The 13,062-nt window shown below is 37.7% G+C and overlaps 1 protein-coding gene across 1 annotated transcript in view; it reads left to right on the top strand.

Moving 5' to 3' along the window:
• SPG11 (SPG11 vesicle trafficking associated, spatacsin) overlaps nt 1-13,062 on the top strand; it is a 79,255-nt gene that overhangs the window by 10,227 nt on the left and 55,966 nt on the right. The window contains exons 7-14 of the mRNA XM_082617140.1: nt 925-1,070; nt 5,929-6,061; nt 8,347-8,502; nt 8,914-9,089; nt 10,909-11,085; nt 11,959-12,030; nt 12,320-12,447; nt 12,767-12,948. Of these exons, the coding sequence (XP_082473266.1) occupies nt 925-1,070; nt 5,929-6,061; nt 8,347-8,502; nt 8,914-9,089; nt 10,909-11,085; nt 11,959-12,030; nt 12,320-12,447; nt 12,767-12,948 (1,170 nt within the window). The remainder of the gene's footprint in view (nt 1-924; nt 1,071-5,928; nt 6,062-8,346; nt 8,503-8,913; nt 9,090-10,908; nt 11,086-11,958; nt 12,031-12,319; nt 12,448-12,766; nt 12,949-13,062) is intronic.

The following is a 13,062-nucleotide window of genomic DNA, read 5'->3' on the forward strand; positions in this document are numbered from 1 at the left end:
TGTGGTACACGGGCCTCTCACTGTTGTGGCCTCTCCCATTGCGGAGCACAGGCTCCGGACATGCAGGATCAGAGACCATGGCTCACGGGCCCAGCTGCTCTGCGGCATGTGGGATCTTCCCGGACCTGGGCACGAACTCGTGTCCCCTGCATCTGCTGGCGGACTCTCAACCACTGTGCCACCAGGGAAGCCCTACCTAGGCTTTTTAAAAAAGATTTTATTTATTATAAACATGTAAAATTAGAGGGTTTCACACAAAATCTGGAATTTCAGTTGTTACTGAAAAATTAAAAGATCTGCCACACTGCCCCTCATCCCTCATAGTAATTTATGGATTGGAGCCAAATTTCAGTGCTCTTAGATGGGTTAGTTTCTTTCAGGTTAGGTTTTCTTGCACTTCTTCTCCCCACCTGTTTGGTCCCATAGGCATTTGGGTTTGGTGTGTCAGATATACATTGATTCAGCATTTATGCCATAACCTCCTATAAAGCTACTGAGTGTTCTCATTGAACTAACCATGTTTTTCTTCTTCAGTATCTCAATTTTGGTAATCATGTATTTCTTTGTGTCAAGAGCATGCTATTAATTGTTTTATTTGAGTAAACCAGAAATGTGACATCTCGGTAAATAGTTAAAGGTTCCAGGTATTGATTGTGCAATACAGTACAATGTAGAAAAGAGAGGTTCAATGTTATTTCATAGGATGCATTGTTCTTATGAGCATTTGCCTTGCAGTTACTGTTGTAAAAAATAACATTCTTTGAAAAGTTATGATGAATTTATTACCTAAGGTCATTAGTTACTAGTACCCAATAAATCTATTTGTAATTACAGTGCTGAAGTATTGAGTAATTAGAAATTCCTGTCATAATCCTAAAACCTAACTCCTAATAATTTATTAAAGCTAACTTTTTTTTCTTATAGAAGATGGGCTCTCTCTGATTTTGTTTGGTTTGACTCAAGAGGAATTTTTAAATAGGCTAATGATCCATGGAAGTGCCAGTACTGTGGACTCTCTTTGCCATCTCAATGGTTGGGGGAGGTGCTCCATCCCCATACATGCGCTAGAGGTAACAGAATTAAATGTCTGTAGAACTTTGCTTGGTTATTTTCTGTTACCTACCCTTATTTGACTAACAATTTCGGAGATTCATTTAACCTAGCAGCAAAGGATCTGTAGCCTCTACCCATCCATTTGCTTAGTTTTGGCTGTTTTGTTACCCTTATTTTGCTTAGCAGTTTACCCTTCTTGGCTTTAAAAGATAAAAGATTATAATAAACACTATTTAAGGAAAAAAAGTTACAAGAGTTGGAGGCAACAATAAGCTGATGAGAATAAATGAAGTGGAAACAAGCTATGGAAAGCTCGAGCAGGAGTGATCTCTTATTCCTACTCTATAGCCCCTAATCCTCTAATCCAGCTGTGGTAGTGACATACCTGAATTTATGTAGCATTTTATAGTTCACAAACACTCTTTTTTATGCATTCTCTAAATTGTGCTAAAATAACCACATGGGACGAGTTGGGTAGTTTTTATTCATTTCATTTTACAGATGAAAAATGTAAGGCTCAGAAGGGTTGAGTGAGTGGCCCATAGCCATACTAATAAGGCAGGGTCTAGGATCAAAATCAGGGCACTTTCTACTGTACCACACAGCCCAGCAAGGTTAAAAACTGGAAGTTAATAATGTTATGTACCGGACTGTTTTTTTAGTGGCAGCTTTATTGAGATATAATGTACATACCATAAAATTCACCTCTCTAATGTACAATTCAGTGGTTTTTAGTATATTCAGAGTTATACAGCCATCCTGTCTAATTCCATAGCATTTTCATCACCCCAAAGAGAAACAGCATACCCATTAGCAGTCACTCCCAATTCCTCACAAACCCTAATTTCCAAACACTTAAATCTCGTTTCTGTCTCTGGATTTGCCTATTCTGACAATTTCATATAAATGGAATTATAAAAAATGTGGCCTTTCATGACTGGCTTCTTTCATTTGGCATGTTTTCAAGGCTCATCCATGTAGCATGTGTCAATACTTCATTTGTTTTTATGGCTGAATAACATTCCATTATGTGGATAAAGCAGATATTTTTTATCCATTCATCAGTCGATGGACATTTAGGTGGTTTTTCCTTTTTGGCTGTTAGGAATTATCCTGCTGTGAAAGGTGGTGTATTAGTTTTTGTGTCGTCATGTGTGTTTATTTCTCTTGGGTATACATCTGGCAGTGGAATTATGAAGTCATTTAACTTTCTGAAGAACCACCAAACTGTTTTCACAGTTTCACAGTGGTTACACTATTTTACATTCCCACCAGCAATGTATGGGAGTTCCTGTAGCTCTCCATTCTCACCAAAACTTGTTATTGTCCAATTTTTAAAAAAATAAATTTATTTATTTTATTTATGGCTATGTTGGGTCTTCGTTGTGGCACGCGGGCTTTTCGTTGTGGTGGCTTCTCTTGTTACGGAGCATGGGCTCTAGGCATGCAGGCTTCAGTAGTTGTGGCTCACGGGCTCTAGAACGTAGGCTCAGTAGTGTGGCGCACGGGCTTAGTTGCTCTGCGGCATGTGGGATCCTCCCGGACCAGGGCTCGAACCTGTGTCCCCTGCATTGGCAGGCGGACTCTCAACCACTGAGCCACCAGGGAAGTTCCTATTGTCCAATTTTTTATTATCATAGCCATCCTACTAGCTGTGAAGTCAAAGTGAAGTGGTATCTTATTGTGGTTTTGACTTGCATTTCCTAATGACTGTGTGTTGAACATGTTTTCAAATGCTTATTGGCCATGTGTGTATCTCTTTGGAGAAATGTCTGCTTAAATCCTTTGTTCATTTTGTAATTGAGTTATTTGTTTTTATTTTTGAATTCTGAGAGTTCTTTCTGTATTCTAGACCTTTACAAGATATATGATTTGTAAATATTTTCTCCTGTTCTGTGGGTTGTCTTTTCACCTTCTTGATGGTGTCCTTTGAAACACAAAAGTTTTTAATTTGGGGTTTTTTGTTTTTTGTTTTTTTGGTCACCTGGGCTTTTGGTGTCATATCTAAGAAACGAGTGCCTATTCTGAGGTCATGAAGATTTACTCTTATAAGAGTTTTATAGGTTTAGCTCTTACGTTTAGGTCTTTGATGCATTTTGATTAATTTTTATGTATGGTCAGTGGAAGGCACCCAACCTCATTCTTTTGCATGTGGATATTCAGTAGTCCAGCACCATTTGTTGAAAAACTTACCTTTATATACTACAAAATATTTATTGTAGAAAATTTGAGAATGGGAGAAAAAAGAAAATTAGTCTCTTATAAATCTATTATTCAGAAGGAATAGTGTTTACTCTTAGGTTATTTCCTATAGTTATTTTTCCTAAATACTAATGTTAATAGTCAGATGCTAGCTCATTAATTTTCTTATCTATAGATAAATACTGTTTATTATTTCCATTTTATAGGTGAGGGAACACAGAGAGGTTGTGAATTCTAATACAGATATACTTGGACACTAAGCAGTAGCACCAGGGTTTAAACCCAGGCAGTGTGACTGTAAAGCCTCTGTCTTTATACATAGTGTGTCCATGTAGTGAGTTTAATTAGGATGATGTGGGATTACAGCATTGTTTTGGCCTTAGTCTCCCCCCACATACAGACGAGTGAATTTGTTGAGACTCAGGTATAGCCTAGTAAGTACTCAGTTTCATAAATGTTGCATGTGTGTGAAAATTGAATGTGCATTTTTCAGTTGTCACAATGGTACTTCAGTCAGAAGTAGTTAGAATTTTCATACTTTCCTCAGTTTCTCTTAGCCTCTCTTAACTCATGTCTTTGGATAGTTCCTTTATATCACTCTTTCAGCTCGTTACTTCTCTTTTCAGCTATATCTAATCTGGTATTAAATACATCCACTGAGTAGTTTCAATTTTTATTTTTTTAATTTCTAGAATTACTATTTGTTCATCATTTTTTAATGTGTTATTTTGAAATTTTTCAAATTTATAGAAAAATTATAAAAATCGTAAAATGAGCATCCATTTACCGACTGTTAACATTTTGCCATTTGTTTTAACTGTATGTGTACTTCTTATTTTTGCTGAACTATTTGAAAGTTGCAAACTTTGTAACTTTTCATTCTAAGTACTTTAACATATATCTCCTGAGAGCAATAATATTCTTATTTAACCATACATAATATAGTTTTTCCTTTCACTACCTAGTGCAAAGGCATGGCTTGTTTATGGTCTCCCTCTGGTGGAGTAATTTTTCTAGTTCATCTTCTTTTGGAGATTTTCACTGTGCATAGACCCTAGGTTTATCCTCTCTTTTCTTCCTTCACACATAACTTTCACCAATACCTCTCACCTAGCCTGCCTGGCCTAGCACCCAGAACTTCAGCCCATTGATTCTCAGTGTGGTCCCCAGACCAGCAGCATCACCATCTCCTGCAGATTTATTAGAAATGTAAATTTTCAGGCCCCACCCCAGACTCAGGGAATCAGAATCTCTGGGGAATGGGCTCAGCAATCCACATTTTAACAAGCTCTCCAGGTGATTCTTAGGCACAGTGCTTTAGGCTAGGCATGGGAAACTTATTTTGTCAAGGACCAGAGAATAAATATTTTAGGCTTTCCAGGAAGATTTCTGTTACAAATACTCAGATATGCCATTATAGCCATTGACAATAGGTAAATGAACGGATGTGGCCGTGTTCCCATAAAACTTCATTTACAAAGACAGACAGGAATTGAATTTGGTTGGTGGGCCCTGTTTTTCAGCCCCTGCTTTATTTAGGTCATCAGAGATTTGTTTGTACTCTCTGAGGATTTTTCTCTTTCTTTCCAGTTCAACTGAGCCTTTAAAAGTATACTTTATAAACACACACATGTAATTGACCCTTGAACAACATGGGTTTGAGCTGCGCAGGTCCGCTTGTATGATGACTTTTTTCAATAGTGAGTGCTACAGTACTGCACAATCCAAGGCTGGTTGAATACATGGATGTGGAACCTCTATTCAGAGTGATGACTGTAGAGTTATACATGGGTTTTCCACTGGATGGGAGGGTCAGCGTCCCTAACTCCTGAGTTGTTCAAGGGTCAACTGTATATATATTTTTAAATCTGTGATTTTTACGTGTTCTTTATAGAAAACTTTCCTCAGATGCCTACTTTAGAAATGGGAGTCTGTACTTAGCCTGCTTTTTCAGTTTAACTTTTTATCATACTGCTTTAACATTTTAATTCAAATAGACGATAACTGTGAGGGTGATCCCTGAGTACCTAGCTTTGAATGGTGTTAGAATTACAGAATTGTAGAACTAAAGCAGAACTGATGTTCAGAAAGGTTACAGAGACTTGCCCCAAGTCACATGGTCATTGTCAGAATCCTCACTAGAACTCAGGTACTCTTGCAAGATAAAGATAGCCTTGTGGGGACTTCCCTGGTGGTCCAGTGGTAAAGAACCTGGCTTCCAATGCAGAGGACGCGGATTCGATCCCTGGTCAGGGAACTAAGATCCCACATGCTGCGGGGCAACTAAGCCCGCACGCCACAACTACTGAGCTCACGCGCCTCAACTAGAGAGCCTGCGTGCCACAAACTAGAGAGCCCACGTGCTCTGGAACCTGCACACCACAGCTACAGAGCCCATGTGCCCTGGAGCCTGCGCATCACAACTAGAGAGAGAAAACCCGCATGACCCAACTAGATGAAAGATCCTGCATGCCTCAACGAAGATCCCGCGTGCTGCAACTAAAGGCCTGACACAGCCATAAATTAATAAGTAAATAAGTAAATAAATAAATAAATACATACATACATACATAAATAGCCTGTGTCTCTTTGTGTTAGTACATTAAGTTGTAAAGTTTAAAAAATCTGTGTCCCAATTTTTTTTCCTATTGTAATTTTTTTCTCCCACCTCAGGCAGGAATAGAAAATCGTCAGCTGGACACAGTAGATTTCTTTTTGAAGAGCAAGGAAAATCTTTTGAGTCCATCCTCAAAATCTTCTGTACCTGATAAGTTTGATCACTTTCCATCCCATTTATATTTAAAACGTAAGTAGAGTAGAGACTTCTACATTTGTATTTATCATTTTTCCTTTTTAATCACTTTCAAATTATTGTTTTGTTTTCTGATGACTTATTTATTTGCCAGGAGTCAGTCATAACATTTTATTTACTTTCTGGAATCTTGAGATAGTTGTGAGAATCTATAAATGTTCTTATCATATGTGTTGATTATTCATATCCTGTACTGTGCTTTGTATCTTTGGTATGCAAAGAAGAGATGATCTTTCAAATTCAGGAGAGTTTTATTCAAAAGAGAATAAACTTCATTTGCAAAAATTTCCAGCGCTTGCAGTTGTCTGAGATATTGATGTATAGTGGCAGTGCAGCTGGCTGAGTTGGGGACTGGGACTTGTTATAAGACTTTTCAGCCTGACTCTTCTGGTTTTTTGCTACATTAGCAACACTTCATTTCAAGACTTTGGCTTTCATTTTTAATAAACGAGAGCTCTGCTTTTCTTCTTGGACCAGGTTGTCATGCAAATCCTCTCTTTAGAGGGACAGGGTAATAAAGTGTGTTTTCCCTTGTACATAAAGTTTTATAATCTGCTTTTTTTTTTCACTTGATAATATGTTACAGACATCTTTCTTTTTTTTTTTTTTTTTTTTGCTGTACGCGGGCCTCTCACTGCTGTGGCCTCTCCCGTTGCGGAACACAGGCTCTGGACACACAGGCTCCGCGGCCATGGCTCGCGGGCCCAGCCGCTCCGCGGCATGTGGGATCTTCCGGGATCAGGGCACGAACCCGTGTCCCCTGCATCGGCAGGCGGACTCTCAACCACTGCGCCATCAGGGAAGCCCACAGACATCTTTCTTGATAATGATAGATATACCTATTATTTATGGTGGCATAGAATTTCATTGTATGGGCTGTACCATAATTTACCCAACCAAACTCCTATTACACATTTAGGTTGATTCTAATTTTTACTATTATTGGCAATGTTCTATAAATGCTGTGTGTTTGTGTAATTTCACATATGTACAATTATTGGGATTAATTTCTAGATGTGGAATTCACAGGTCAAAGAGACACACAATTTACATTCTTAAATTTTTTTATAAATTATCCTCCAGAAAAGTTTCACCAATTTGTACTCTTAAGTGGAGAAAATGTCAACCTACTTTTTCTATCAGTTTAACGTTAGTCCTTACTGACAATGTGGATTAGAAATTTTCTTTTTTAAAAACATTCTCTTTTGTTTTGCGTGCAGAGTTTGGTCTCCTCCCTCTTGAATTGCTAACTTTTTAATGCTCCATTGTTTTTTTTAAGTCTGCTTGAATTTATAGAGAAAGGCCTGGTTTGTGGTGTTGAGGGGGATTCCATCAATGATTATATGGTCATCACTCACTTCTGCTGTTGGGTGGTCAGTGATTACTCCTTACTCCACTCTCAGCTGCACTGCTTTTCCTTAAAGGGTGGGGATGGATCTGGAAACAAGAAGCATAGGACTAACTTTACCTGCTTTCTCAGGGTAAAATCCATGTTTCCCATCATTCTCACACAGGTACAATTCTAGAGGTGGGGCCAATGCTAAGATACACAGGAATCATTTTATTTATTCGAAGCTGGCAAATAAGAGGATTCAGGGGCCTTGCTTTCACCTGTGTGTTTAAGAGAATGGTTTTGGAATCAGGCTTAAATTCAAATTCTGTCTGTGCCACTTACTTTCAAATTAGCTTGGACAAGTTATTTATCCTCTCTAAACCTCAGTTTCCTCATCTGTGGAAAGGGGGCTATAACACCTACCTCTCAGGTTGTTAAATGGAATAAATGAGATAACATTTATAAAACACCAAGTACAGTATTTAAAATATAGTAGTTGGTCAGCAAAATTGTAGTTACTAGTAGTACCAGTAAATGATGACTAGTAGTAAGTAGAGTAGCTAAAGTTTGCAAGTAATGAGTCTTCATGAAAGTTTTGTGAGCTTTTGGAGAATGACATTAGTCTTTGTCTTTTTTTTTTTTTTGTGGTACGCGGGCCTCCCACTGCTGTGGCCTCTCCCGCCGCGGAGCACAGGCTCCGGACGCGCAGGCCCAGCGGCCACGGCCCACGGGCCCAGCCGCTCCGCAGCACGCGGGATCCTCCCGGACCGGGGCACGAACCCCCGTCCCCTGCATCGGCAGGCTGACCCTCAACCACTGAGCCACCAGGGAAGCCTTAGTCTTTGTCTTATGTTTTAAGTTATGGCAGCATGGTATTTCTGGATAGGTTAATTTTACTGGGAGTATCCTGGTGTTCTTCATGTTCCTTTCTTTGGTTTTTCCTCAGATGTGGAAGAGCTGACACCAGCATTGGATTTACTTTGCTCAGCAATTAGAGAAAATGATTCTGAAACTCAGAGCAAACACTTTTCGGAACAATTGCTTAATCTTACACTGTCTTTCCTTAACAAACAAATAAAGGAGCTTTTTATTCACAATGAAGGTAAGAACAGCAGCAAAGAAGGGGATAATTAGTCCATTCTTATGTCAGGACAGAGATATAAGTGGTCCTATTGCGTGAGAGAGCATAAGCCGGGGAGTGCCATTTGCTTAGGTTGGGTAAAGTCAGTGTGTAACTGAGTGAGTGAATGGGGTTTTAATACTGGGAAATTTGGCAGAAAGAACTAATCATTGTGAAGAGGGTGAAAAGGGTTATATTAAAACATGGACGTACTTGTAAATAGGAGAAAGCCCAGAGATTTTTTGTTTGACATGAAAACGCTGAGTTTGAATTTTGCCATTTTGTAAACTTCTTTATAATTATAATAGCTCATGGTTTATTCTGTCTGCGTGCACACGCACACACACACACACATTTATGTATATGAAATTGGCACATTGGTGTTTTCCATAGGGCTAGATGAACATCTACAGAAAGGAGTGAACATTTTGACCAGCTACATTAATGAACTTCGAACCTTCATGATAAAGTTTCCTTGGAAGCTAACAGATGCTATAGATGAATATGATGTAAATGAAAATGTCCCCAAAGTAAAGGAGAGCAATATATGGGAGAAGCTCAGCGTTGAGGTAAATATGAGTAATTATCACTTCTTTTATTTGCCAGATTTAGAGGATCTGAGAAAACGATAGAAGAAACAGAATTTAGAATCTGTACACTTGTGATTCAGAATCTTTGGCAAGGGTTTTAGGTTTTATAGATTTTTGGATCTCTGGGCACAACTTCAAATTTATGTCTACAAGTTTCATTTATTTAATTCAGAACACAGATAACCTCCCTCTTTATGCCAGATCTGCCCATTTGGATCCAGGGACAAACATCCAACCCCCAACTCATTGTGAAGTGTCACTCCTTCAATGTCTAGGGCCTGGCACTTTGGACTTATGCATTCTGCCTGACCCTTGAATAAATCAAATTGCTGCTGTTGATTCTATCTTAGGAAAATTTTGTTTTATGACATTATTGCTTAGAAGTATATTCGAGTCTTATCTCAGATTCTAGTTAAGATATTTTGTAAATTAAGTTTCCTGTATTTATCAACTTGCCTTTCCTTTTATAGTATAAGTTAATACAGCCAAACTCTGATTCTTTTTTCTGACTAGGGACTGGAAGAATTCCTCTAACCTCTTGGAGAGTGTTGGCATTGGAAAGACAAAGGCCAGAATAGCTTAACCCAGAGGATCAGAATTGATAGGGTTTGAAAGTTGATAAGGTTGAGATGCTGCCAGGTTCACAAGACTGCTCTTCTTGGGGTGGAAGGGTAGGGAAGTACCTGCTGTGACTGCATTTTCTGTCTCTTAATCATTCTCTAGCCAAAAATTACTTGATTTTCTTTCCACTCTTTTGGGCTTCCCTCTTCCCAGCTCCTTCGCAGGTTTCATGTCCTGTTTTCTCCTCTTTTAATGTGCTCCATGGCTTCATCCATGGTCTTCTGCTCTTTTTACTCATAATCATTGATTTCTAATTTGGGGGGAGGGACCTCCCTGGCGGTCCAGTGGATAAGACTCTGCGCTTCCACTGCAGGGGGCACGGGTTCCATCCCTGGTCGGGGAGCTAAGATCCCACATGCCACAGGGTGCAGCCAAAAGATTAAAAAAATTAAATTAAAATCTAATTTTAGGGGAGGTTACAGTCCACTTTGATGAAAGCAGTGGACGCTGTCTCCAAAAACATGCATATGAATGCATGTTCTTTTTAAAATATATATATATCTTCCTAAAATATATATATGATTATATCACCCTTGCTTTTAAGATCCTTCCGTGGCTCTGCATAAGTTTCAGGATAAAATCCATCTCACACACACAATGCCCTTTACGATGGAGCCTTTGCTTTTCTTTCAAGTCTCGCCTGCTACTCTCTTCAGCTTTTTGTCCAGTTATATTAAGTAATTTGGAGTTCTCTGAATGTTTGATACTGTTTCTTGCCTTTATGCCTCTGCATATAATATTCTCTCTTTTTGGAACACATGTTCTTTTTTCAATAAACGTGTGTAACACATACTTGTCTTTAAAACTTTTACTTCATCAGTCATCTCTACTAGGAAACCTTTTCTTTTTTTTTTTCATCTCTCTTATTTAGATGTTCCTTTTCTGGACCCTCCTCTCTGGAACCCTGGGATACCTATATCATCACCCTTATCATACAGTACTATAATCAGGGCTTTATTTGCATTTCTTCTACTAGTCTAAAACCTCCTAGAGAGCAGAGTCCATCTTTTGGTCAATTCATGTCCCCTGTGCAAAGCCCCAAATCTAGTAGAAGGTTTTCAGTAAAAGTCCCTTATTGAGGTACTCAGTAAATGTATAAGTCCCATGTTGATAATCATAATAAGGTAATAAAAAGGAACTCAAAAACAAATATTTTTCTTCCTTCTTTCTTTCCTAGGAAGTTATTGCCAATGCCATTTTAAACAACAAAATACCAGAGGCACAAACTTTCTTCAGGATTAACAGTCATTCTGCTCAAAGACTCGAGGAGTTGATTAGAATAGGCCTAGATTTGGTCTTTGACAATTTGAAAAAGAATAATATAAAGGAAGCCTCTGAGCTTTTGAAGAATATGGTAAGTGGCATAATCTGTTTGATCATAAAGTCTCTAATGTAAGAGAAGTTCTCTTATGTATTTAATATAATTTCTGGTTGATAGAAAAATTGATTTGTATTCATAGATGTGTCACAAACTAAGAAATTTGTGTAACTTTTACTAGGAAATTATGACAGTAATACTGGGAAACATTCTTTGGTACTAAGAACTTTCTTGAAGAAATTTTTGATTGGAATTTCCATCATTTGTTCTCTGTTAGATTTGGTACTTTGGTTAGAAGGAGACAGTGTTTCTCATAAAAGGTTTCACACATGTCAGAGCATGCACAGGACCTCATTATTTGTTGGGGGACATTCTTTATTGTCTGTGTGACCTCTTATATCTCCATTTGAACTTTCCAATGGCTTTTACCTTTACTTTGTGTTCCATGGTTTTACTTCATTTGAGAAGGGAATGTCCTAGAGGTGGGGTTCCTGGACAAAGCTGAGATCTGGGCCTCATCTGCATGGTTGAGGTCTTGCCCATGGTAACTTTCTGGAAGTTCAGAGGAGTGAAATTATATAAAGGTTGTTATTTACACAGATTTTTGTCTTCAAGTGAATCATCATAACAGATAACTGTAATTTTGGTACTATGGTAGCCTGGCATTACCCTAAATTGTTCTATGTGCTGCCTTTCTTCTGGCAAACAAAGTGCCTTAAGGACTTCAGGGATAGGAAGTAAATATGCATGATAAATGTAGAAAATGAATGTTTACAAGAGCTGAAAAGTTGTGGAATTCTAACAAGGCATATGTCTATAATAGAGTACTTCTGTATTTAACATATATTTATGTTCAAAATAGCTCCATTACAAATTGTAAGTTTTCTTGACTTTCTGTGTTTACTTCAGGGCTTTAATGTAAAAGACCAGTTGCTCAAGATATGCTTCTATACAACTGATAAAAACATACGGGACTTTTTGGTAGGTAAAGGTGAGACTAAGTAGTTTACATTTTCTAGTAAATGTTGGTGAAACTTCAAAGCGAATTATTTTAATATTCAACTAATACCCAGTAAGTAAAAATATGACAACTCTTTTGTCTTTTTAAATGATCATTTTGCATTTGTGGTAAAGGAAAACTTGTGTGAATACATACATTGCCTCAAAAATTCAAAACACAATTCTTAAATGATATTTAATATCATGACATTTGTTTTGCAAATGTTCTTGATTTTTGTGAGGTCACTGCTTTAATTACTTTTTATTCAAGGTTGAAACTTTAAAAGAAAAAAATTATTTTTCTGAAAAAGAAAAAAGAACTATAGACTTCGTGCATCAAGTTGAGAAGTTTTATTCAGGACATTTCCAAGAAAATATGCAGATCCAGTTTTTTCCCAGGTAGTCTCATTAGCCCCCTTTTTATAACATGGGAAGAATATTGTAGACAAGACTTAGCTTATAACTGTTAGCATGGACTTTTTATGTGGAACTGAGCTTACATTCCTTATTAAGATAAAACTTGTATCATCTAGAAGGGACTTAGGAATTCCCTGTCATTTCAATATGTGCATAATCAGATATATATTTTTAAGATAATAAATACAAAATTAAGAGTATTGAATTTTGTTTTCCCCAAAAGAGTAGAACTTCTTGAGCAGAGAAGAAGGAATGATGCTTTTTCCTCCAAAATTAAAAAAATTTCATATTGCTCTTTTAGGTATTCAATAAAGGAACAGGATTTTTTCAAGCACAAGTCTGTTTTGGACTCATTCCTGAAATATGATCATAAAGATACAGATAAACTTAACAAGCAAGATCACAGAATTGTGTTAACTTGGGCTCAGTGGTGGAATCAACTAACACAAGAATCCATCCTTCTCCCCAGGATAAGTCCAGAAGGCAAGTGTGAAAGAGCCTAAAATCTGAACATAGTGAATGAGGATTAAATTAGGCATTGGTATTTGAATATTTTGGTGTGTCCTCATTTTAGAATTCCTTTTGGGGAAAAAATAT

Source organism: Mesoplodon mirus (assembly GCF_964341445.2).
Source record: "Mesoplodon mirus genome assembly, chromosome: 4".
Lineage (NCBI taxonomy): Eukaryota > Metazoa > Chordata > Mammalia > Artiodactyla > Ziphiidae > Mesoplodon > Mesoplodon mirus.